Source organism: Aricia agestis, chromosome 1 (genome assembly GCF_905147365.1).
Source record: "Aricia agestis chromosome 1, ilAriAges1.1, whole genome shotgun sequence".
NCBI classification, from domain to species: domain Eukaryota; kingdom Metazoa; phylum Arthropoda; class Insecta; order Lepidoptera; family Lycaenidae; genus Aricia; species Aricia agestis.
Genome location: NC_056406.1, coordinates 4,991,697 through 5,019,518, shown reverse-complemented (window position 1 = coordinate 5,019,518; position 27,822 = coordinate 4,991,697). Strand labels below are relative to the sequence as shown.

General features: G+C 36.7%; 2 protein-coding genes across 2 annotated transcripts; one reads left to right on the top strand and one right to left on the bottom strand.

The window, feature by feature from the left end:
* The first annotated feature begins 366 nt into the window (after positions 1-366).
* LOC121726002 (vacuolar protein sorting-associated protein 35) lies at positions 367-17,720 on the top strand. Its single transcript, XM_042113576.1, has 18 exons — positions 367-479; positions 637-717; positions 5,101-5,221; positions 5,446-5,639; positions 5,878-6,006; positions 7,187-7,272; positions 8,111-8,303; positions 8,764-8,892; positions 10,125-10,229; positions 10,533-10,681; positions 11,048-11,267; positions 13,262-13,371; positions 13,673-13,841; positions 14,620-14,717; positions 14,932-15,110; positions 15,351-15,484; positions 15,979-16,152; positions 17,376-17,720. Exons 2-18 carry the CDS (start codon positions 643-645, stop codon positions 17,532-17,534), a joined length of 2,424 nt encoding a protein of 807 aa, XP_041969510.1. The 5' UTR covers positions 367-479; positions 637-642; the 3' UTR covers positions 17,535-17,720.
* Positions 17,721-21,289: 3,569 nt separating this feature from the next.
* LOC121733011 (protein LTV1 homolog) lies at positions 21,290-27,817 on the bottom strand. Its single transcript, XM_042123460.1, has 11 exons — positions 27,734-27,817; positions 27,507-27,662; positions 25,905-26,024; positions 25,593-25,740; positions 25,032-25,145; positions 24,429-24,544; positions 23,890-24,018; positions 23,079-23,236; positions 22,361-22,508; positions 21,944-22,131; positions 21,290-21,478 (listed from the first exon to the last, which is right to left on the bottom strand). Exons 1-11 carry the CDS (start codon positions 27,734-27,736, stop codon positions 21,301-21,303), a joined length of 1,458 nt encoding a protein of 485 aa, XP_041979394.1. The 5' UTR covers positions 27,737-27,817; the 3' UTR covers positions 21,290-21,300.
* Between the last annotated feature and the right edge of the window lie 5 nt (positions 27,818-27,822).

Here is a 27,822-nt window from a genome sequence, read left to right as displayed (position 1 = left end):
CTCAGCAGAGGCGATCGGATACCGATGCTAACTCTAAAAGTATAATATTTAAATTAGCTTTATTAGTGCGAGTTTTATTCGATCATACGCATCGAGCACGTTAACGCGAATTTATATGGAATAAAAGCAGCGCCATCTACTGGCTAACGTGGATACTGCTTTGATCCCATATAAATTCGCGTAAACGTGCTCGATGCGTATGATCGAATAAAACTCGTACTAACCACCGACCACCGCGGTAGCCAATCAAAACTATGCATATGGTCCGGCTACACCGGCCAGTATGCTGATATACACACTGAAACACCCGAAATGCCAACTTAATTTGACAATTGACATTGACATAATATTTGATAATCAACATTTCTGATTTCTGCAACACCCACTTTGAATAGCTTTGAATCAACGAAAATTTCCTAATAATCTACAAATAGTTTTATCAGCGTCTTTTGTGATATCAGTGAAGTGCAAACATACCGGTAAGTATAATCTAAGACACCAGGAAGAAGTAACATGGAGACCTTTCAACATCCGTTTTTGTATATTTGGTCAAACGTTAGTTTACATCGTCCGCGATTGCTAATTATTACCTAAACCTAAGCTCTTCACTTATGATTAAGAGGTTTACTGTTGTAGGCACAAATGACGAACCAGACGTCTCCTATTGAGGAGCAGGAGAAGCTCCTAGATGAGGCCCTAAATGTGGTTAAAGTTCAGGTAACTTGCAATTAATATCTTTATTATGATACATCAATCACATATAATCTAAAGTTCAATAGAGGCCCATTATGTATAATCTTAAAACTAAAATAGATTGTAACAAGTAGTAGTTCATTTTACATAGATAACATTGTAAAATAACAATAACATGTACAAAAACAAAACAATAAAGAGGTAAATATTGTTTCATTTGTAACAAACTGATATATTTTGTATAATCATTTTAATTATTTTTATTGCTTAAAAAAATCTAAATATTGCACCCCCGGTGCGACACTGGCACTTATGCAAAAATGTAGTTTTTCAGGAGAAGCATTTAAAACTTTGACAACTCATAAAACAATGACCTAAGAATATATAGATGAGATGAACAGCTTATACTACAACGTCAACTTTTAACTTTATTTTTTGATAAATATTAATCACTTTATATTGTAAAATATATACTATACCATTATTTAAGCCTTCCAACCCCCTTAGAAGTGACGTTGTGGCCCTAAGAAAAATTATAACTGAAGTTGTGACACAATGAGTTAAAAAAAAAACAAGAACAAATTGTTTACTAAGTTTTTTTTTAAATGAAATAAGGGGGCAAACGAGCAAACGGGTCACCTGATGGAAAGCAACTTCCGTCACCCATGGACACTCGCAGCATCAGAAGAGCTGCAGGTGCGTTGCCGGCCTTTTAAGAGGGAATAGAGTAATAGGGGAGGGTAGGGATGGGAAGGGAACGGAATAGGGGAGGGCAGGAAAGGGAATAGGGTAGGGGATTGGGCCTCCGGTAAACTCAGTCACTCGGCGAAACACAGCGCAAGCGTTGTTTCACGCCGGTTTTCTGTGAGAACGTGGTTTTTCTCCGTACGAGCCGGCCCATTCGTGCCGAAGCATGGCTCTCCCACGTATATAAAATAAGTATAAAAATAAAATAAAATATAAAAATAATAAAAATTAAATAAGTCAGTTTTGACTTCTTCAAAATAAACATAAAAACTTTGTACTTCGTAACATTTCTATAAAGTTTAGTACTAATTTCCACTTAATAAAGCAAGTATAGAGTGCGTGAGCTGCAACCTAAGCAATTTCTTCAGAAATGTATTTAGGATGCCTAGATGGTAAACATACTAAAAGTCCCCGCCCCTAGGGGGTGAGCCGGGGTCGGGGGAGGGGGTTAAAGTTCAAGTTTTTGAGTTTTTGGCTCATATCTTTAAAACGGTACGTCGTAAAGAAAAAGTGTCTTTTACATAATAAAAGCTAATAAAATTTACTACAACTATGTCATTTACACAATGTATCTATCTCCAATAATTGCCATGCTATGAGCTTCTAAAGTTGTCGAATTTCAAAAACACACATCAACTAAGGCTAGGGATATTTGTATTTTATGAAAGTTATCAGGATTTTTAAAGATATTCAATAAAATAATGATAGCTTATTTTATGGTGTTTAATAAAACATAAAAAAAACTTTCCGGATTTTTTTTTCTTTCTATGAAAAATCTATGGCCACAGAAAAGTTATATGCCTACAAATCTTTATTTCGTTATAAAACTGAAAATTTCATTCGAATGAGACAAAATCTTTTATACTTATTGATAATAGTTAAAAATAATAATAAATAATTAAATCAATACTTAGTATTGAGTATTTTTACCTAAAATACATTTTTTGAGTCTTTCTTCGGTATGAGGCCCAATGTTCTTTGTAATTTCAAGTAATCTTTTTTTCTTACTAGAAAATCTCTGAAAATATTTAACATTGCATATCCTAGTCACCATAGATAGATTTGATGTCAAAAAACCCTGGAGACCAGGCCAAAACCAGGATAATCTGGTCAAATCAACCGAACATTAAGTCGATGCAACACGTAAAAAGGCTCCAGGAGAGCAACCAGTCTCTAGAAACCAACCAAACCGTGTAGAGGAGTTTCCATCAAGTTGGTCCTTATGATGTCAAAACATTTTGTAATCCAGCATACAAATGTGGAAAATGCGGAAGGTTGCTTTTTCATGATTTTGTGAGATTGATCATGGCATCACTAAGAAATTGTCTCTGATGCTGGTGCTGATAAAAATCCCGGCTCGAATTTCATCCCGATTTACTGTAATCACTTCTTCGGATAATGGGCATTGTCCAAAAAAAATCACATGCACTTTTTATATATTTTTTAGTTAAAATAGGGTATTTTAAGAATCTAAATTAAATAATTTTGAAATTCATTGGCTAGTTTTTTCTCAATAAATTTTTAAAGTTTCGCTCTGACGTCATCATCGGCGGCCAATAATTGACCTCTGCAGTATGTTTTTTTCCTTTCAATCTTATTTATAATGGCTGGTTTGTCAAAATTGCTAATTTAACGCCATTGAAGGTCAAACAAAGGTTAATCATATTTGTTCTAAAATATAAGTAACTAATGGGTATTTTTTCGTTTATATACAGAAAAACGTACACTGACCTTATTCCTCGAAATGTTTTTGTAATGAACAAAATTAAAAAAAAATGGACAATCCCCATTCCACGGTGAGTATACCACCTTTAATCTCCTCCTCTGGAGAGCCATTATTCGTCCCATTAGGTTTTACCATTATAAATCTCCCAAACTCATTAAAAAACAATCTTCCACATTTTCCACATTTCAATGCTGGATTACAAAATGTTTTGACATCATAAGGACCAACTTGATGGAAACTCCTTTACACGGTTTGGTCGGTTTCTAGAGACTGCTTGCTCTCCTGGAGCCTTTTTCGACTTAATATTGAGTTGATCTGACCAGATTATTCTGATCTTGGCCTGGTCTCCAGGATTTTCTGACATAAAATCTATCTACGGTGACTAGAATATGCAATGTTAAATACATTTCAGACATTTTCTAGTAAGATGGATACCAGAAAAAAAGATTTCTTGAAATTACAAAGAACATAGGGCCTCATACCTAAGAAAGACTCAAAAAATGTATTTTAGGTAAAAAATACTCAATGCTAATTATCTATTAAAATTTATTAATTTTTGTGTATTATGTGGCACATTTATTTTAAAAAAGCGTAAGGATTGGAGAAACAAAGTCATTTATCAACAAAGGTCGTTGTAGTACAAAACTAAACATTGAAAGATGTTTAAATATTGGGGAAATAATGTCACAACTGTACTTTAGGTCACTATTGCTCCAGAATCAAAATGCACTGGCAGGAGGACCGCGCGCAACTGACCAATCAAAAATCAAAATCAAAATATTTTTTATTCAGAGTAATTTTTTTACAAAAATATTTCTGAACGTCGATACTAAGGTGCCTACCACCGGTTCGGGAACTAACCCGGCGAGAAGAACCGGCGTAAGAAACTCGCACGGGGCCATCTTTTACTAAAAAGATGGAAAATTACAATTTGAACATGTGCACCAAGGCTTTAAATGAATATGTCAATGGGCGCTGCTGGTAAAGAAGAACTGTCAAAAATGACGTTTTTGTATGAAAACAGCGCTAGTTCCCCCTCTCGCCACGTTCATTTAAAGCCTTGTCGAACTGTAATAATATTATGACTTAAATCTATTAACAACAGGAATTATAAAGAGTATTCAAGTAGCCTGTAAGAACATCCCTATTCCCAAGGTGTGTTGTCGTCGATGAAATCATTGATTTTTATAATAAGCTTTAGTACACGAACGTTCTTTTACAACTTTTTTAAATTTATTGATAGAGAGATTTTGAAAGTTTACTGGGATTCTATTGTACAGGCGTATACATTGGCCTTTAAAAGATTTGCTGACTTTGCTAAGTCTGATTACTGGTATTTCTAATTTGTTCTTATTCCTAGTGTTAAAAAAATGATTGTCGCTATTCTTTTTGAAATTATTTAAGTTCTTTCTTACATACAATACATTATCCAAGACGTATTGAGATGCGACGGTCAGAATATTTATTTCCTTAAACTTTTCTCTTAAGGATTCACACGATGACATCTTATAAATAGAACGTATCGCTCGCTTCTGCAGCACGAATATTACATTAATGTCCGCTGCATTTCCTCATAGAAGGATTCCATAGGACATAATGCTGTGGAAGTAACTAAAGTAAACAAGTCGCGATGTGTGTGTGTGCGCAATAAAACGATGTTGCTCCCAGCGGCGCGTGATTCGCGCCAAAACGGCAATGACACTCACGTCCTCATACGAAAACTATGCGTACTACAAAAGTAACGTCAACGCACCATTTAAAAGGGTGCTTTAGGATCATTTTTAGACATTTAACTAATTTTTGCATTTTTTGCAAAAGTGCCAGTGTCCGGGGCCACCGGGGGTGCGATATGAGGACACTTTTGATTTCATTTTGAATTTTTCTCTACATTTGCTAGATATTTGATAGTTTTATAATACTTATTTGTATTTCAGGCATTTCAAATGAAAAGATGTCTTGATAAATCCAAGCTAATGGACGCCCTGAAGCATGCCTCAACCATGCTGGGGGAGTTGAGAACATCACTGCTGTCCCCAAAATGTTACTACGAGCTTTGTATCCTTTATAACTATAAAAATAATTAAGATTAACATTTTATTGTAAGTATTGCCTTTTTACTAATAAAATAAATTATATAAAAAATAATGTATGCTTTGTATTTGCATGTTAAACATTTTTTCCAGTGCATCAGATATGGAAAGGTTTTATTAGTAAGTCTGAGCCAAGGTTATATTTTAAACTAAAAATAATAAAAAAAAACATCTTTGACTCTAATTAAGACATGGCAATAACTGATGAGCTACGTCACCTAGAGCTGTACCTTCTGGAGGAATTCCAGAAGGGTCGGAAGGTCGCTGACCTGTACGAGCTGGTGCAGTACGCTGGCAACATCGTGCCTCGCCTGTACCTGTTGATCACAGTCGGCCTGGTCTACATCAAGACTAACTCTAGTTTACGAAGAGATTTGCTTAAGGTAAATATTAATTACTTATTTCTTTATAAAATAAATATTATATTTAATTTTGTTAGGTTCATTAGTATTATCACACCACTATGTGGTGATATTACTTTACAGCCTAAGTAATGGTATTACTATGCTAAGTATTTATTACATCTGGATAAAAATAGTGTATAAACTTTAATCAGCTTTTATGAAACAAAGTATGTAGGTTCTGCAGCAATAAAGTTATATTTCATATTTACTTTGCCAGGATTTGGTAGAGATGTGTCGTGGTGTCCAGCACCCACTGCGTGGTCTGTTCCTGCGCAACTACCTTCTCCAATGCACCCGGAATGTTCTGCCTGACACCATGGAGGCTCCAAATGAAAATGAAGGCACAGTAAGGTTTTCCTTTGACTTAAGAGTTATGTTCAGAGATATATTAAATACAGATTTAATTAACTGACCCGGCAAACATTGTTTTGCCATAATATAAATTATTTCTAGTATCAACATAAAAAAACAAATAAAAACCTATTCTCAGGCCTTACAAAATGTATGTACATAAAAAAATTTCTTTAAAATCGGTTATGCAGTTTTTGAGGAGTTCGCATACAAACACTGTGACACGAGAATTTTATATACTTATTAGATATGTCTTCATACAAATTTGAATGCTTTCGCCAATGTGGCACACATGTGTGTTGACAGAGAACCGGCACATACGCTCATATTCAAAAGGGTTGCTGCGCAGCGCGGCGATTTGTATGAAGATGTTATAGTGTTTTTGTACAGTTTTACTTTACCTTAGAGATCCAATTTAGTTCATACAGGGTGCAATTAAACTTTCCTGCCAAATTTTGATATATTATTAATCCTTGTTAAAAATGAAAATACACGTATTTTTTCTTTTATAATCACTAAAATGTTGAGAAATAGCTACCGAAAGTTATCCTAAAAAACACTATAAAGACACTACAAGTCACCCGCGCGTGCGCCTCCTCCCGCGTCAACCCCACAGACTATTAAGAGATACTACGTCAACCCGCTCAAACTCACCGCCGCGAGTGACAGTTCTGCAACGATTTTGAATGTCAATAGAAAAAAATAACACCTAATTTTTTTTTCACATTTTCCTCTATTTCTTCGCTCCTATTATGAAACCGCCATAGACCACGCGCATCTGGCCGCACGCTGTCAAGCGGCCACACCAAACTTTCGATGGCCGCCGCGGCCTGGCCGCTAGTGCGCGCCCGGGCTTAGCGTAATAAAATATAGTCTATATCCTTTCTCGATAAATGGGATATCTAAAGCAGCCTCTACACGTTGGCCGTGTTTGCCGAACAGAAGAGGACGGCGCTATACTAAAAAAAGAGATTGAATTATTTGCGTCTTTCTTTCTGGTATAGCGCCGTCCCCTTCTGTTCGGCAAACAAGGCCAACGTGTAGAGGCTGCTTAACACTGAAATAATTTTTCAAATCGGACCAGTAGTTCCTGAGATTAGCGAGTTAAAACAGACAAACAAACTCTTCTGCTTTATAATATTAGTATAGATGATAATATACTACGTCTTTTTTAGGTGAGGGATGCCATTGACTTTGTGCTGATGAATTTTGCTGAGATGAACAAGTTGTGGGTGAGAATGCAGCACCAAGGTCACTCAAGGTAATTCATAAGCCGTAACTCGTTCTTACTTTTTGGTCTTATACAGGGTGCAATTAAACCTTCCGGCCAAATTTTGATGATTGATTACCAAAGTATGTATGTAAGGTAGTAAAAAATTATTTATTGATACTATTTTTGTCTCATTATCTTGCCAAAGTAAATATATTTATATATTCACCTCTTTGTGACTATGTTGAGTCTCAAAAAAAAGGTAGAGTCCATAAGTTGTTTTTTTTAATATGCCGGAGCGGGGCGGGCAGCTCAAGAACGAATGGGTTTTCCATCATGAGATAATAAGATTAGGCTAGATCGTCACTTTGTAGGCGTTGGGTAAAACGTCAGAGTTGCAAAGACTAATCATAATCGTTTAAACTCATCAGTACTCAATTTAGTAAAGTAATAGTTGTACGCGTTCCTATCACAATATGTGTAAGCAGGTGTAATGTGTTACATATGCGCTAATAATAATATTATACTGTGTTTTTATTTTTCTACGAATTCCAAAAAGGAGGAGGTTCAATGTTTGACTGCTTGTATTTTTCTAGGCCAGATATTACTAATGAAACATCATTTCATCCTTACCAAAATTAAACTTATATTTCACTAGATGACGCCCGCAACTCCGTTGCGCCAAAATTCGTTTATCGCGCGGAAACCGTACATTTTTCCGGTATAAAAACTATCCTACGTCCTTTCCCGGGACTCAAAGTATCTTTATACCAAATTTCAGCAAAATCGGTTCAGCGGTTAGGGCGTGAAGAGGTAACAGACAGATAGACAGACAGACATACACACTTTTGGGTTAATTATAATATTAGTATGGATTGTGACTGCATAGGGACAAGGAGCGGCGCGAGCGGGAGCGCTCCGAGCTGCGGATACTGGTGGGCACGAACCTGGTGCGGCTGTCGCAGCTGGAGGCGGTGGGCGTGGCGGACTACGGCCGGCTGGTGCTGCCCGGCATCCTGGAGCAGGTGGTCAGCTGCCGGGACGCCATCGCGCAGGAGTACCTCATGGAGTGTATCATACAGGTACTGGATGACCACTTTCGGAGCAAAATTGGATCGGTCGCCCAAAGCAGTTAGATTTCCGTCACGAACCAGCGGGCAGCGGGCGGCAGGGGCGGCGGCGCGTTCCAATGTATAGATTTATAATTTTAGCGACGCTCGCCGCGCCGCCGCCGCTCCCGCCCCGCCGAGCGTTACGCATACATTACTTCTGCGAGGCTAATCAGCTTTGGTCGGGCGCATTCACGCGAATTCGTGCGAATGCGCGCGCCTTTTTAAATTCTCAGAAGTAATAAAGTGCGTTAACGCTTTGGAGTTAAGGTTGAATTTGTTATGTTCAGTTTTAATAATTCGCTTCGATGCGCTTCGATTCTGCGCTGGTATAAATTGACCCTTAGAAGTTTAAAAGTTTTGGTGCTTGACGTTATTGAATTAGTGCAAGCATAGATTATAATTTTAATTAATAAGGGGATATGTTTTGTAGGTGTTCCCCGACGAATTCCATCTGGCGAATCTGCAGCCGTTCCTCAAGTCGTGCGCGGAGCTGCAGCCCGGAGTCAACATTAAGAACATCATTATATCGCTCATCGAGCGATTGGCCGCTTACAGTCAGGTAGGAAATTCAATTGTATGTCTAGCCATGAAATTCAATAGGGATGATGACAAGGTCAAAGATTAGCGAATTTTGTTAATAAAATAAAGAAATCACGGTAAAAAATAAGTGTTCCCAAAATTTCAGCATGATAGCATTTGTATTTTTTTTGTTATGCGCCTTCAAAGTTGGATATTCAAGTCGAATTTTTTTCAATTAAATTTCTTAATATTTGTATACAATTCGATAACTTATGCAATTAAAAGCAACTTTTGTTATGAAACCACTTTCATAAACGCAATATTTAATATACCTGTCGAACAAAGTTGTCTCCCGATGCGTACAAACTACGAAAGACTGACGTCATACTTTCGTAGCACTTTGTATGGAGCGTTTTGAGCAGGTCTTTTTTATGAGATATTTGAATTGTCATATCTTGGTGAATTTTTAAGCTATCAGAGTCATTCTCTCAACGATGTTTCTATTTCTCATCGGAAGCATTCAATCAAGGAGAAGAACCGATCATTACAATGCGCACCTTATATACATAATATTTTAATATAACTTGTAACCTATAATTTGACATTACACGAGAATGCTCGTGGGGCAGGGAGGTAGTATTGTAATGTAATGCTCAAAGTCGAATCTTTAATGTTACATTACACGCAAATGCTCCCGGTGAGGGAAGCACTTAAGGCGAGGATAAACGCCAATTTGTTATTCCGTGACTCCCGGTTTACCTAGTTCCAATATAATAACAAAGTGTTAAAAAATATGAGATATAAAACACAATATTTAAAATACCTTAAACCATAAACATTTTAATAAAACGTAATACTTTGGCTGTAATTAATTTACAAACTCACCTCCGATAAAAATCTATTTCATCGAAATATAAGTATCAACTAGGATAATTAATAATTATACATTTTATTTGAATAAATTGTTAGTAAATCTATATTAAAATCTCCTTAACCGAACAATTTTGTTTCTTAATGTTTATTTCCAAAGATATTTTAAAAAAACATGAAAAATAGAGAAGATCCGCCCGAGTAACTACAGTTTTATGTTAAGCTTAAATGAATCTTATTGCGATGCGCATACGCTTGGTCTTTGGTTGTGTGCAAGGTTATCGTTTTGGATTGAGATTAATCCCCGCCTTAATGCTTCTTGTCGTATTTACTCGTGTTCAAATAGATTTAAGTGAAAAGACCAAAAGCTTGCCATAAACATATCTTCTAATTTTTTTGCAGAGAAACGACGGTAACATAAACCTGAACGTGGTGATGGAGGACGGCAAGGAGCAGGAGGTGCAGCTGTTCGAGGTGTTCTCCGACCAGGTCGCCGCCATCACTCAGGTGTGTACGAACTGGCCAAGTGCGAGTTGGACACGCCCATCAAGGGCTCCACACAAAACTGCTAAAACACGGTGTTATGTCGTTTTGTTGGAAATTGGAATTAAATGCGCTTGATTAACTGAGATAAAACTGTTTAGCGTAATATCCAATATCTATTTAAGGAAGGGGGAAATAATTGTGAAACAACTTATTATGAAGTTTATTTAGAGAATGAGGGAGAGAAAGTTACTTTATACTGCGTACGCAATTTGGCACCATAAACTTCTGCTTATAAATGTGTAAACTGATTTGTAAATATTGTAGAGTCGCACCGATATGCCGTCGGAAGACATGCTGGCGCTACAGTTGGCACTACTGAAGCTGGCGCAGCGCTGCCACCCTGACAAGCTGAGCTACGTGGACCGCGTGCTCGCGCATACCGACAGGATCTGTGCCGATATTATACAGAGCAGGTAATGATGGCTTCTGCCTTCTGGTATTGGGATAAATGTAGTACTGTTTGTGTATAATATCATTGTCTTAATTAAAAAAAAAAAAACAATTTAACATTCGGTTTTAAAAGACATATCTTCTGAAAATTATCGCTTGGACTGTAAATGGTTATTATGGCACCAAGTCATTTCTAGCTATTCACCTCATCACATTGTAACGAAAAAGATGATATCATGTGATTCGCACTAAGTTTGAGTTTAGGTTAATGTTATATTATTTCATAAGAAAAGCATGGTATTTTAATACACGATTAACTTACTAGAGCCCAAATGTAAAAAATTATAGCAAGAAAAATTCTAGTTAACTAATCTAAATATGAATTTCAGTGGCAAACCCAGCTTGGAACACAACACGCCTGTCTTCAAGGAGCTGATGAAGATCCTCAAGCTGCCGGCTGATCACTACAAGAACATACTCACGCTCATCAAGCTGCAGAACTACGCGCCGCTCATCACCAGGCTGAACGAGCCCGGCAGACTCATGATAGCTGTGCATCTGGTTAACGATGTGCTGGAGAGTGATACTACTATATCTACGCCGGAAGATGTGAGTAGTTGTTGTATAAAATATAGTCTTAAAATTCTGTAAAGTAGATTCAAAAGTTCTAAGCTACAATTCAACATCGTCAGCTCGCTCACTGCTGGAAAATATAGAGCTTATTTTACGACATCAATGAGAAGGGTTCAAATATTTTTTGTGCTTGGGTTTATTGAAATAGCTTTAATAAAATATAAGATGTAGACCCATGACGATCACATAAATGATCAAAGTAGGATCTCAGACAAAAAACAAATTATTTGGTCTTTTTTGCTCTATAATGATAAATCGCGCGCGGGTCCGTCTCGCACTTGGCCAATTTTGTTTGTTCCTTAATTTAATTAAAAGCATAAAAGTGGCTTTTATGTTGACTGTATGGGACTATGGGAGTGAACAAGACTAATAATAATATGCCAACTTATCAACAACCTACGTATGTACTATGTAACCTACATTGCATCAAATCGTCGTGAGTATGTGAGAATTAAGTTATAATAAGAGAATTAATAATTGCATAAAATGCAATCTCTTTACACTTTACTTTTAAATGCCGTCACGATTTTAATTCATAAAAAATATTTTGTTAATAAAATCAAATATTAAGGTTTTAGGACATATTTTCATTTCGATCATTATTATTTTTTCTGTAAAGAATCCTTAGTGATTTCCTCTCGTGATGCACCAAAAATCATGGTGTATCTATAAATCTATATCAATCCGCATGTTAATATTATTTTTACGATTTCTTGTGCAGATTTTACTACCCCAGTGCTAAGATGCAATGATTCTTTTCATTGCTATGGATTGGACATGTTCAATAAAATAACATAATCTTATCATTTTATAATGTTTCGACACATACGTGATTATGACGTATGTGTCTCTGTGTAGCGATACTCTGTACATTGTTTTCTGACTTAGCTGTAATAATGAATATTTACATATTTTTATGACTTTCAAACCTACCAAAAACGTAAAAATGATCGTTTGGTGAATGTAAATTATCAAATAGCATCTTATTAGGTAGTCTCTCACGAAATAATTAGGAAACAAAACAATATTGTAATATTTGTATACCAAAAATGTTGACTAGGTTCCGAAAAAAAACCCAGTATACTGACTAGTGCTCATGACGTCAAATTACGGCGTTGTATTGTACTGGTATTCCACTAGTTAGACAAGTGTGACGTATTGTAATTATATCAAAACAGAGATATATATACGAAAAAGCACTGGCAAATATTCCGAAACGAATCAATGGTAGGGGACCACGGCAATTCCATACAATTTCTATACCTAAGGAGCTCTGGCCAGTATACTGGGATATATTTGTGAACATACTTTAAGTTTTCTTTAATAGACAATCAGTCACTGATTGACAGATTTGGATGATTTTCATTCAACCATTATCTATCAAAACGCCTGTGGATTTCTTGTGGCAAAAAATTCAAAGCAATATTTGCTTTTGAATATCAACAATTTGTCCGAATTTGTGATCTCAACGATTTATCATTTATTGTTATTATTTATCAAAAACGAAGACAATGTCTGCCTTCGAAATCATAATTTAAACATTTTGGCATAAAAATATTTTTTCCTGTATTTGTTTTCGCTGAATGCTAGAAGAAATAAAATTTTGAAAGTATTATTTTTTAACACACTTTTTCAGTGGTAAAATGCATATAAATCAAAATTTTAAGACAATGACTACCTTAATAAGAAACGTAACAAACCTACAAAAAATGTTTGAATGCTTATAATTACTTCTGGTCAAAGATTTATCGAAAATAAAAACATGAATTTGCATAGTATAGGGCCTTAAATTATTTAATTTTTAAGGTCTTTGTTTTAGAAAGTCTAACAGTTAAAATAAGTGCTCATAAAACTCTCTAAAGTTTGTAAGTTCCTTAACCCTGTCACATCTCATCTGGACGAATTGACAGTGTAAGTTAAAATGTATCGTGGATTCATACCATCTTATCACTCTTTCTTTCTATGTTCAGGTGGAAGCAGTGCTGACGATGCTTGATGTGTTAGTGAAAGACCAACCCGACCAACCCGCCATGGAAACTGACGACGAAGACTTTATGGAGGAGCAAGGATTGTTGGCAAGGTAAAATGAACATGTTTTAGAGCATCAACATAAAAGTTTAAAAAAAATCATAAACTAAATTAAACAAAAGGATTTGTAATGTATAAAATTCGTGTAGTGACTCATGACCCATTGTTAGTGTGTTTCTCTCAGGCACATCTACAATTTTTACAGATACGCCATAGAGGCGTGGTAGAAATATTTTCGAGTACGATTGAAAGAGACAAGTAGCGATGAGTGTACGAAAATATATGTATGCGGCCTTTACTTTCGACTGCATTATTGTAGCAATGATACAATAACTGACACTACAAATTTCCAGACTGATTCACCATTTCCGCTCGGAGTCCGCGGACCAACAGTACCTGATGCTGAGCGCCGCACGCAAGGCGCTCCAAGGAGGCGGGGCCAGACGCATACGCCACACCTTCCCACCTATCGTATTCCACGCCTACCGCCTCGCTTTTCACTACAAGGATTTGAAAGACCAGGTAAGTACCATCGAGGAAATTGATTTCTAGGCAGTTGTCAACTCAATGTTATAGTGAGTGTGTTTTATGATGATATGCGTGACACATTATAATTGACAATAGTAGGGAAGTTACATAACAAAAATTAATCGATAATTTAAAAATATCGAATCAGTTCGTAAAGGAATTGCAATCGAAATTATCGATTGCGTACTGACATTTCAGTGGTGCCAGCGATTTAAGATGGTTGCCCTTTTTATCGATTTGATTTCGATTCAACAGTCAATCTCTATTGACATATGTTCCGTTTCATGCATCTGACATTTTTCAAATGTTTTCGTAACAATAATTTTATACTCCTATTTCACAGTTAATATTTATAATTTTATATTAATAAGTTAGCATTTAGCAACTTTTCATTTTTATTCATTTGCAAAAATAGGAAACATTTGTTTTTGTAGATGGAATATATTACATTTTGTTTTTTTTTTGTTTTCTTGTAAAAAAAACCCGTAGCAAGGAATATGAAAACTGTCACCCATATCATCTTAAAACGCACAAACTATAGCTGTGATCGGTCGGATGCGTTTAACTTAACGCGACCAAATTACCTAATTCCGCCATCTACCCAGGAATCAACTTCTCTGATACTACATTTTGTTTCAAATATTTACTGGAAGTTTAGCAGATGCGTATTTTTACTCGCATTTATTTTTCTCTTTTTTTTTCCACACGAAATTCTTGCCTAAAGTTGTGGTAACGAATGGATTTGTATTCTTAATATTTATTTTTTTCCCAGGATGAAATGTGGGAGAAGAAATGTCAAAAAATATTTCAATTCTGTCATCAAACGATCAGTTTATTGGTCAAAGCAGAACTAGCGGAGCTACCACTCAGGTTAGTTATATATAATACATCGCCGACGAACGCGGCTAGGGGCCACATTTTAAACCCCCAACCTGGGGTCATTCACATAGTGCCTCACAGCGCAAGGGAGAGGAATAATTGTACTAAACGTGACATCATAAGTTCTCTTATCTTAAAGAAAATGACGTATGGGTACAAAATGTCGTATTAAAAACTCCTTAACAGGATCATAAACATATTTCAGACTATACCTCCAAGGCGCGCTGGCTATCGGCGAGATCGGTTTCGCGAACCACGAGACTATCGCGTACGAGTATCTGTCGCAGGCGTTCTCGCTGTACGAGGACGAGATCTCCGACAGCAAGGCGCAGCTCGCCGCCATCACGCTCATCATCGCCACATTCGAACAGATCGACTGCTTCGGTGAGATTTTACCGCTTATTAAGTGACAGCTACGGTATTAGGAGGGTCTTTTACCACTCAGATCATGCAACCAATAAAATCTGCCAGGCTAAGAGCTACTGCCTATAGACTTATCAGAATTTAACTAAACAAAGGCAATGCGTAAAAAATACGGTATTCTGTTGAATCAATCTAAACCAAATATCAAACATGAGAGAAATGATGATATTGATTTAAAAAAAACATTTCATGATAAAATAGGTGCTGAAAATGCGGAGCCGATGCGCACGCAATGCGCGCTGGCCGCCAGCAAACTCCTGAAGAAACCAGACCAGAGCCGCGCGGTGGCGCTGTGCGCGCATCTCTTCTGGAAGGGACCTAAAGATGGCAAACAGGTATGTGTTGTTTTAATTGAATATTTCAAACTAAGCAAAGCAAATCTTACCTTAATAAGTCTAAGCTTAGTTTAAATTTAGCTAAGTAATTCTAAGTTAAGTAAGTCTTACTAAGGCCGTTATAAATAGTCAGTACTCAAGATGCATCTCGGTCTCAAGACACGGTTCAGGCTCTGTGATTGGTTGGCTGTCAAAATTTGGACCAATCACAGAGCCGAACTGCGCACTGAAAGAGTACGACTACTCTGAAAGAGTAAGAGTACGACTTGAGACCGGGTCGCATCTTAAGTACTGACTATTTATACCGGCCTAAGTCTTAGCTTAGTTTGAAATGTAGAAAAATGTTTGCTACGCTCCGCCCGTTTCTGCAGGTAGACTGAAATCAATCGAAAATTATATGAAGGTTCGTTTAGTGTTTAGACTGTCTAGTAAACAGGTTTTTTTCAATCTCTAATTCATCGGAAGAGACAGTATACAATACAATCTTCTTTCAGTGGCCATTGAACGAGGCAAACCGTGCACTGGACTGCCTGCGCAAGGCAGCGCGCGTGGCTCAACAGTGCATGGACGGTGGCGTGCAGGCACAACTACTGGCCGAGCTGCTGGGCCGACACGCGCTGCTCCGAGAGCGCGGTAATCCCGCTCTCACCGCGCCGCTTATTGATGCCGTAAGTACATACACAGAGTGTATATGTATTATGAATAATTGTATATACAAGCTTTCGATGAGTACTACTCTCAGTGCGCGCGGTACGCTCTCAGTGCGCGCCGTACGCTCTCAGTGCGCACCGTACGTCTCAGTGCGCGACGTGTACGCACTCAGTGCGTACCTTACTCACTCAGTGCGCACCGTACGCTCTCAATGCGTCCCGTAGGCTATCAGTGCGTCCTGTACGCTCTCAGTGCGTCCCGTACGCTCTCAGTGCGTGCCGTACTCTCTCAGTGAGCATCGTACGATCTGTGTGTCCCGTACGCTCTCAGTGCGTGCCGTACTCTCTCAGTGCATCCCGAACGCTTTCAGAGCGCGCCGTACGCACTGAGTGCGTACCTTACTCTCTCAGTGTGCACCGTACGCTCTCAGTGCGCATCGTACATTCTCAGTGCGCATCGTACTCTTTCAGTGCGCATCGTACGCTCTCAGTACACGCCGTACTTTTCAATGCGCGTCGTACACTCTCTGTGCGCACCCTACGCTTTCAGTGCGTACCGTACTTTCTCAGTGCGTGCCGTACTCTCTCAGTGCGTGCCGTACTGTCTCAGTGCGCGCCGTACTCTCTCAGTGCGCGCCGTACTCTCTTAGTGCGCACCGTACGCTCTCAGTGCGCATCGTACATTCTCAGTGCGCATCGTACTCTTTCAGTGCGCATCGTACTCTTTCAGTGCGCATCGTACGCTCTCAGTACACGCCGTACTTTTCAATGCGCGTCGTACACTCTCTGTGCGCACCCTACGCTTTCAGTGCGTACCGTACTTTCTCAGTGCGTGCCTTACTCTCTCAGTGCGTGCCGTACTCTCTCAGTGCGTGCCGTACTGTCTCAGTGCGCGCCGTACTCTCTCAGTGCGCGCCGTACTCTCTCAGTGCGCACCGTACGCTCTCAGTGCGCATCGTACATTCTCAGTGCGCATCGTACTCTTTCAGTGCGCATCGTACGCTCTCAGTACACGCCGTACTTTTCAATGCGCGTCGTACACTCTCTGTGCGCACCCTACGCTTTCAGTGCGTACCGTACTTTCTCAGTGCGTGCCGTACTCTCTGAGTGCGTGCCGTACTGTCTCAGTGCGCGCCGTACTCTCTCGGTGCGCACCATACTGCAGGATTTCACTCAGGCTACTTTCTTAACTTATACAATTGTATTTTAATAATATACATCTATCAACATTTTTTTCTCAGATAATCCAAAAGATTCGCGAAGAACTTGGCAACTTAGATCAATCGGAGGAAGTAGAACAGATCACGAAGCATTTCCACAACACGCTGCAGCATTTGAAGAACCGAATGGAGTGTCCAGACCCTGACGGACTCGGCTACGAGGGTTTAGTTCTGTCGTAATAGCTCCCAAGTAACCGGCGGTTATCTCAAACAACTAGCAAATTAGCCACTTATTAGAGCCGAAAATTAATAATAATTTGCTTATAGAAGTGCAAAAATGCAGATCATCATCCATCAATATCTATAAGTATATTCTTAGATAGGCAGCGTAAATGGGAAGCCAATAAAATGTTTTTAGTGGTAATACTATAGTTTGTGCGTTTTATGATGATATGCGTGACACATTATAATTGACAATAGTAGGGAAGTTACCTAACAAAAATTAATCGATAATTTAAAAATATCGAATCACTTCGTAAAGGAATTGCAATCGAAATTATCGATTTCGTACTGACATTTCAGTGGTGCCGGCGATTTAAGATGGCCGCCCTTCTTTATCGATTTGATTTCGATTCAACAGAGTTGACTCTGTTGAATCGAAACGGAACTTATGTCAATAGAGATTGATCTCTATTGACATAAGTTCCGTTTCATGCATCTGACATTTTTCAAATGTTTTCGTAACAATAATTTTATACTCCTATTTCACAGTTAATATTTATAATTTTATATTAATAAGTCAGCATTAGGGATTGCAATACGGAGTCATTTTCAATCCGGACCGGATTTGACCGGATTACCGAAATTGATCTAAAAACCGAAAATCATCCAATTTTTGCTTTCTACTTGTAGCTGATCAATGCAATATTTTTCAAAGCGAGATAACCACTCTTTAAAAACTGTAGAGCATGGAATAATATTTTAAATGTCCGTATGGTTGCTCAAGCACATTACGGCATTATCGCAACCTAGTCGACCCAGCCTAGAAGAATGAGCAGGGTAATTGCACCCTCCCCACCACCATTCGTAGCTGTAGTCAATGGCGAGTTGATATTTAACGATATACATCCATTTGTTGCTTATCATTTAAAAGCATCACTTAGCAAATAACTTCTAATAGAGCTGCTGCGGTTCCGTAGTCCCGCTAGTTTTTGATAATTTTGTATAATAATAATAATAATAATATCATTTATTTCTCACCTTAAAGTAGCAAATTCACTATTTGTAACAGTTTTACAGTAAGCGTTTAGGCGGGTTGATGCCTGAACTAGGAGTTCCTGTAGGAGTAGGAGTATAGTCAATGAATATACATTTATGACGTATTTTACACTACTAACAAAATCATCTCAGTCACGTTCAAAGGAATTTGAACGAAAAGTTCCTTTATACTTCGTCGAAAACATTTTTTTAGATGATCAACTATCACTCAATAACTTTCAAGTCTTCTTAGCCGTGATAATTTTTCTTTTAAATTCAGCACATTTCCTACTCCCGTGATTTTTTCACATTTCTAGAAGCAACCGTTTAGATGGTAGAAGGGGGGGGGGGGATACACTGGACGATTTTTACCACTTTAAAACTTCATATTGCACAAATGGATCCCTAAATCCGAAAATGATCTAAGAATACTCGTAATATTTTTTAAAACCTTTCCAACGAACACCCCACATGGTGGGGTGGACGTGAAAAAAAATGATCCCCGCTTCATGTGTATGGGAGGTACCATAGAAAATATATATTTAAAAAATTTTATATACCATTTTGTTGGAATCATTAATATATATATATATATATATATATATATATATATATATATATATATATATATATATATATATATATATATATATATATATATATATTAATGCCAATTTACAGCTTTGTAGGTCCTATATATATTCTCTGAGCTAAACCGCGGACAGACAGACGGACAGACAGACCGAAACTATAATAATAATAATATGTTTATTGCCAAAACTTTTTTACACATAACATACCGATTCTATATTACAATTTACTTAAGACTAGGATTTTTATGAGAAAACAGTTTGCAGCGGCCTTTGCACTAAGCACAGCTTGTGTCGCAAAAACCAGATAATGAGATACCAATTAACCTGCTCAGATACAATATTACTAACCACTAAATCTAAGTTATTTTTAATCTTGAACAAAGACATAATAAGGTTTGTTAAAGTGTGTTAGTGTGTGTTGTGTATGTGTGTAAGTGTTGTGTGTGTGTGTGCGTGTGTGTGTATGTCTTGTATAAGTGGTTCAAGGCAATAAGAGTTCAGTTTCTATGTAGTCTATTAACAGCCAATCCTCCAAGATTTTCTTTGATTGCCTAACTGTTGACTTAATAAAGGACGGGACTTTTTTACAGACTTCGTTATACAGGTAAGGTATTAGGAAGGGTGTATGGCGTTGTGCAAATGTCGTATGTACTTGAGGAATTGGAATTTTGTAAACTCTGCGGTCGAGAAGGGAATGATACTTTGGGGAGTTTATAATAATTTTGTGTTGGAAGGTGGCAGCTCTTAGGATATAAATTTGTCTGACACGTAAGACTATTTTCTTTATAGAGTAGGTTGGTTGAGTATCGAAAAGGCCTTTTCAACATAACTTTAAGGACAGATCTAACTAACTACTGGTAACTAACTAGATAACGGTTCATTGTTCACTACAGAACCCTAAAAAAGTGAGAAAAAGCTTATCCAGGGGTAACGCATTTAACGTAAGTTATTATGAACAACAAGAAGCGGGGCTAAAATGGTCACATTTAGCAATTCCTCTCAATCAATTCAGCAAAACTGTCAAATGTCAAATCAGTACAAAGATACAGAAATGAATTGCAAGCAGAGTTGCATTTTGCGATTTTAGAAAAATGAACCATATTATGATTCATATCATGATTCTTCAAAGCGACCATTTTAGCCCCGCAGATCAATTTGCCACAAATTAAAGTATATTATTATTTTTAGCAATATTCTACGAAATAAACCTCAACTTGTAAGTATATGCTCACTCATGTACTTACAAGTTGAGGTTTATAGGTACGCATAGGCATGCGCAGCACGGCATACACTCACTCATTTACTTACAGGTTGATGTTTATTTCGCGGAATTTTGCTAAAAATAATTAATATACAAAATTTTAAGCTATGGATTTCCGCAAAGTAACGCTTGATTCTATTAACTATTGCCACAAATGCTAACACCGGTCTCCGGATCCGGTATATTGGGACCGGATACGGTTTTCCGGATTGCAATCTCTAGTTTCTCTCTCTCTTCTCTCACTCATTTTTATTCATTTACAATTATAGGAAACATTTGTTTTTGTAGATGGAAAATAATTTATTACATTATGATTTTTTTTTTGTTTTCTTGTAAAAAAAAACCTGTAGCAAGGAATATGAAAGCTGTCACCCATATCATCTTAAAACGCACAAACTATAAGAGGTTTTTAAGTTGTAACTTGTAACTTGTGACACCCAGAAATATAATATGAATGATTCTTTTTTTTCACGTCGGCTGTAGCCAGACGCCAAGCAAGATAGTATTTATTTTGCGCATTTTTTGTTCTAACAAATAAAAGACAAGGAGTATTATTCTATCAAATATGCGTTTGTGCAGGTGGTACCTAGTTCACATATATTTTAAAATACGCATACTTTTAATCAATTAGGTACCGATTGAGATTTACGAAATTTTATATCTTATTTTATATAAAGTTAATGTATTTAGCTTTAATATATTGTTAATATAATGAATTATGAAATATATTAAGTTTATCTATACTTTGTTTTTTATAACAACCCTAATTACCTTACCTAAATTCAAAGTTTCTGTATTATGATGAAGGGTAAAGAATTAAATTAAATATTTATTAAAACTATAAATATATAATAATTCCTATAAAATATATTATAGACAGAAAGTGGTTCTTAAATTATAATATTTTGTTTCCCTGAACATTATTTCTATTGTTCATCATGATTTTCTCTTGTCGTTTCTTCTCTTCTTTGAATGCCTCTTTGTTTGCTTTCTTCTCTATTCTTCTTTCTTTCCTGTACTCCTTCAAAAGGCGTTTCCTTTCTTTCTTCTCTTCGGGTGTTTCGTCTTTAGCTCTGAAAATAAAAAAAAATATCAGTAGCCCGCGTGAAGTTAAACCATTTTGTAATTCACTCCCACCAGCAAAATAGTGCAGTCGTGAATGTTTTTCCACTTTGAAACCTCAAATCTTGAAGATTATTTATATACTTTAACCCCAAAAATTTGGGTTGCGGCCCGCGACACCAAGACCAAAACGTGTTTGTGGCCCGTATAAAAAAAGGTTGAGTACCACTGCCCTCAAGCAGTCAGTAGAGAACAATAATCCTTACTTCGAATAGTATACACAATACTATTATGAATGCAAAAGTGTGTTTGTCTGTCTGTTACCCCTTTTTAGGCTTTAACTGCTGAACAGATTTTTATCTACATAAAGATTCTTTAAGTTCAGAAAAAGGCCATAGGATTGTTGCATACCCCAAAAAAGTGCTCGCGCGATTATTTTTGGGCTAAATTGCGGACATCTAGTAATTAACAATTACCTTATAGACAACACACTGAGTGTGGACAGGATAGTCTCCGCGTTAGTTCTCTCGTCATCAGAACCGTCGCTCCCCGCGTCCTGCAGCGCGTTGAACTTGGCCAGGGATTTCATCGTCAACTTGTTGTCTTTGCCTAGCGTATCTTCCGGTAGTCCCGTCTTGGTGTTGATTTTGATTTTACGCGGTTTCTGTATAATAGATCAAAATTGTTCAAAGTTCTATGAAATATGTATTACATAACTAAAGGATTTTAATGCTTTTAAGATCCAAGAGAATGCATCACAAGTCATCGAGCAAAGAAAAGAATACAATATATTGGAAAAAGAATACAATATACAATATAAGAAAGGAATTCAGCAATTTTAAGATATACATCATAGCAATGAAATGAGTTTTTACTTATTAGGCAGTAAGTACCTTAGGCTCCTCTATTATCTTTGGGTGATTGTAAAGGTTGGAGTATGTTGACAGGATGGTCTCGCAGTCCCATTTCTCCTTCGGTTCCACTTCCATTGTCACTAAATCTTCTTCAGATTCCTCCTCTATCTCTTGCAAGCGTTGTATTCTGTAAACAAATATAGATGTTGCTAAAACAAGGAATAGTAATATTGTAATTCGCGTACATATTTTTCGCAAATGTGCGTGCACATACGCAAATATATCCGTGTTTGTAACACATTGCACAAAATTCGTTTACCCATGTGTTACTTATATATTTCAGCGAATAAAATATACAAGCTGTTTTTGTCTGTTCGACTTGTCAGACAAAGACATTTCAAGTAATTCAGTGTAAAAACGCAGTTTTATATACGTGGGAGAGCCATGCTTCGGCACGAATGGGCCGGCTCGACCGGAGAAATACCACGTTCTCACAGAAAACCGGCGTGAAACAGCGCTTGCGCTGTGTTTCGCCGAGTGAGTGAGTTTACCGGAGGCCCAATCCCCTTCCCTTCCTTTCCCATCCCTACCCTCCCCTATTACCCTATTCCCTCTTAAAAGGCCGGCAACACACCTGCAGCTCTTCTGATGCTGCGAGTGTCCATGGGCGACGGAAATTGCTTTCCATCAGGTGACCCGTTTGCTCGTTTGCCCCCTTATTTCATAAAAAAAAGTAAGAGAGTAAGCCATTGTATACCTCGCGATTTCCTTCTCCTTGTCGAGTTTATATTTCTTCTGTGACTGTTCGAACTCCTCTGCGGCCTGTAGCAGCATGTTGTGTGTCTCAGGCATGTATCCCTCTATCTCTTCCAGGTCTAGAGCGCCTACTTCTGTATCGTCGTATTCAGCAAACATCTACGAAATTATTAGTAATAATAGCAATTCAATTTACTTTAAGGCCTACTGAATTCGCTGTTTAAGGTTAAGGGAGGGATGGGAAGGGAGGGAAGGGACTAGATGGTTGCCTGATCACGTTATTGCGCAGTAATCACTAAAATATATATGGGCATGATCGTTATGCCATTGCGTTATCCGTGAATAGCGATTTACGGGCGAGGCCTCTTAAACGCATTTAGAATATTATTAGTAATTATTACGTACAGGGTGCAAGTAACCCTTCCTGCCAAATTTTTTCCAGGGCTTGGTATCACTAAGAGTTCATTTAACAAAAAAAAAATGGGGTGTTATATTTTTTTATCAACATAATATTTTATCCGATTTTAAATCGTTGCAGAACGGTCACTCGCGGCGCGAGGGAATGAGGGGGTACTGCGGGGGGAGGCGCGCGCGCGGGGTCACATCACGCGCGGGCGACGCGTCGTGTCCATTGATTGTAGTGTTTTTTAGGATAACTTTCGGAAGCTATTTCTAAACATATTAGTACTGAGTGATTATAAAAGAAAAAATCACATGTATTTTTATTTTTAACAAGAATCAATATATCAAAATTTGGCAGGAAGGTTTAATTGCACCCTGTATAAATAACCAAGATTAGACCATACACTTACCCTTTCAAATCTATTGTCCAGAAGAGAAAGACCTTCATTTCTCCTGATGACACTGGAAGACATGGAATACTGGGAGAAGCGAGATTTTGTGTCATCTTTGTCCCACGTCTGCATTCTACCTTGTTGAACCTGAAAAATTTATAATTTCGAAAATCGTCTACAAACGGCAATGTTATCCCCCCCTTAGATATTAATTTTATTTTGTTTTTAGTATTTGTTATGGCAGCAACAATATTATGTAAACATTTCAGAAGTCTAGCTATAGTGGTTATTGAGATACAGAGACAGACAGACAGACAGACAACAATGTCTTAGTAATAGAGTCCCGTTTTACCCTTTGGGTATGGAACCCTATAAAGAACATATAAGGTTAAATTTAAATACCTCCTCCTTTTTGGAAGTTGGTTAAAAAAAGCAAACTTTTGAAAGTTATTTGTTTACAGAACAACTAACAAAAAACCCAAATATATTTTCATCATCTCAAAATGGCATGGCATAGTTTTTTGTTGATATAGTTAAAAGAAAATATTATAATTTACCTGTGAGTCACTATCATCATCAGAATCAAGGTCAGAAACAAAGGCTTTATCAGACATGTCCCCGTCATCATCCGACATATCATTATCATCATCTTCATATTCCTCATCACCAGAACCTAAGAAATGTTAAAAATATCAACAAAACCAGAACCTAAGAATAATGAAAATGTTAAAAATATCAAGTTAATATAATTTTTTAAATATAAATAAATACCACATCCTTTAATTGATTTTGCATCTACAATCTACATACCTATCTTTACAGTCTGTATCACTCTTAAAGTCTAAGGTTTAGGTTTTAGAAACACATGGCCCGTAAGTCCACTTTTGTACTACAATACGCATGAAGGTTTAGTAAAAAAATAAATGTAGGTAACTTTAATTTTACCTACATTACCTACATTTATTTTTCAATAGCCAAATTTCTTTTTTATCCTGCAATAAATAGGAAATTTGGCTATTGAACTTTGATTTTAATTTTGTTATAGCTTGATTTTTTTACATGCACACTAAAATATTGGTAATACAACTCACGTAAAAGTAACATCAATAAGGTACCATTTATATAGGTTATGTGGGTAAAATATTAAATTAATAACTCACCCTCTCCCATAGCCAGTTCAATGAAATTGTCTTCTAGTTCATTTTCAGGATCATCAAAGTCAAAGTCGTCATCCAGAGCAGCAACCACCTCAGGATCCAAATTCAAACAAAGTCCTGAAAACCAAAAATACAATTAAAGTCACTGCAGTATAAAAAATTTGCATTTGCCAAATAAGTTACTATGAAGAATATGTTCCTTACAAGGAAAACTATCAAATGGCAGGTAGTCAATTTTTAAGGCATGAATGAAGAATAAAATATCACAGTTTTAATTAAAAAGTTGATAATCATTCAATTTGACTTTCTTTATTAGCTATCATATTATATATTTTGTTGCCTGATTAGATTTTATGGTGCAGACTTGTATAAGGCTTAAGTAACCTCTTATCACAGTGTTTTCTAACCTTTTACAACCACATACCTCTAGGAATTCAAGCACAGTTTTCATGGATCCCTTTAATACAATAAACAGCAAAAAAATTGGATTATGTATGGTCCAGAGATGACACCGCAGACCCCCACACATATACTCGCGGTCCTCCAGTGGTCTGCCCTGCTTACCTTGTGATGCAGCCTTATTCAGCATACCAACATCCTCTTCCACTTCAGAAGCAAACACTGAACTGGGAAGATTTAGTTTTACAGTTGAATCTTTCTCAGTTTCTGCATTCTCTTTTATTGGCTTCTCTTTCCTTTTGTGGGTGGCTTTCTGTTAATAATAGACAAACACATATTTCACAAAGAAAATATTTGGATGTTTTTATTGATAATTTTCAAATATGTGAATAATCAAAAGAAAAAATATTATTGGAATTTTGGATATTTGTTATGAAGTCAAGATATAACCTAAGAATTGATGTAGTAACCACTTACAGGTTGCATAACCATGGTGACTTCCCTGGTATCTTTGAGATGCTGTAAGTAGTTGTAATCATCATCAAAGTAGATTCCATATTTGATCTGTTGTTGCTTGCGTTGCTCTGGTGTTAGTTCCTGGAAACATTACATAGTTATTGATATATCCTTAAATACAAAGGCAGAAAATGAATAAATAAAGTTAGTTTTTAGGGTTCCGTACCTCAAAAGGAAAAAACGGAACCCTTATAGGATCACTTTGTTGTCCGTCTGTCCGTCCGTCCGTCTGTCAAGACCCTTTTTCTCAGGAACGCGTGGAGGTATGAAGCTGAAATTTATATCAATTACTCAGGTCTACTGTCCCTTGAAGCTGTGAAAAAATCAAACTTCTAAGCCAACGCAATCAAAAGATACAGCCGTTTATGCCGCAAATTTTCGACACTTGCAAGGGAATCAAAACCTACAGGGTGCTTCCCGTGAACTCAGAATCTTGAAATTTGGTACGAAGCAACGTCTTATAGCATAGATAAAGGAAAAATTACGAAAACCATAAATTTTTAGTTACATCACATAATATTTTTTTTTTTAATAATTTTAAACTTACTACCCATTTCCTCATAAACGCGTAGAGGTATTAAATTGAAATTCATACCAAATACTCAGGTCTATAATACCTTTAAGCTGTAACAAAATCAAACTTCTATGTCAACGCAATCAAAAGAAACAGCAATTTAAGCTGCATATTTTGAAACTCGCAAGTACTCGCAAGGGAATCAAAACCTAAAGGGTACTTCCAGTCGACCTAGAATCCTGAAATTTGGCATGAAGCAACGTTTTATAGCACACATAAAGGAAAAATTCCGAAAACCTTAAATTTTTAGTTACATTACAAAATATATATTTTTTAATAAATATAAACTTATTACTTTTTTCCTCATGAACGCGTAGAGCTATCAAGTTGAAATTCATATCAAATACTTAGATCTAATTGCCGTTAACCCGTGAAAAAAAAAAATTAAGTCAACGCAAAAACGCAAAACGCAAAAGTACAACCATTGATATTTTTGAACCAGATTTCTAAATAGTGACTAAAAAACTTAGTAAATAAATAACTTTAATAAAAGAACTTTCGCAAGTCTGCTGCAAGGCTAGTATAAGTGTTTCAGTTATATTATAGATAAATGATATGTGTTAATATAAAATAAAGGATTACTTAAACGATAAAGAGATCTTTGTCTTAAATTTATGCTCCTCCATCTTTCCCCATTGTAATGTTATGAATTTCATTTTGCAATAAAAATACCATAGTTATGACTCGATTGTCGTAATGAACGAACTTTGTAAACCTTGCAGGTTTGTACGGAACCCTCGGTGCGCGAGTCCGACTCGCACTTGGCCGGTTTTTTTGTCTATTCAGAAGCAATTTTAAACATTATAAAGAACAAAAGCGATGATGTTTTCAACTTGAGTTTGATAGACGTATTACTTAAATACTTAAGGATAATAATTTATAAAGGATCTTCTTGCTTCTCTCTTCAGAATCCGCCATGGAAAAAGGACGTAAAACGTACAAGCCTTGCTCACTATGATCAGAATACAGAACAAACTTGTAAAGCTTACCGGTCCTTTATCCTTCGGTGGTGGTACATTGGCATTAACTGGAACCAAAACACGTTGTGGCGCACTCTCATCAGCTACCAAAGGATCTTTTTGCGAACGGTGAACTAGATTAAAAGTTACTGCTTTCTTGCGATCTATAAACTTTTTCACCTTCGGCTAAAAATGAAAATAACAAATTATTCCAGTAACTAAAAATGTTAATACAATTGCTTTTTATCATTACGTACCATTTTTAAGCAATATAAGTATAAATTTTAGAAGAAAAACATTTAGATTTCTATTTTATCAGAAAAACATGTGTTGTTTTGAAAAGAGA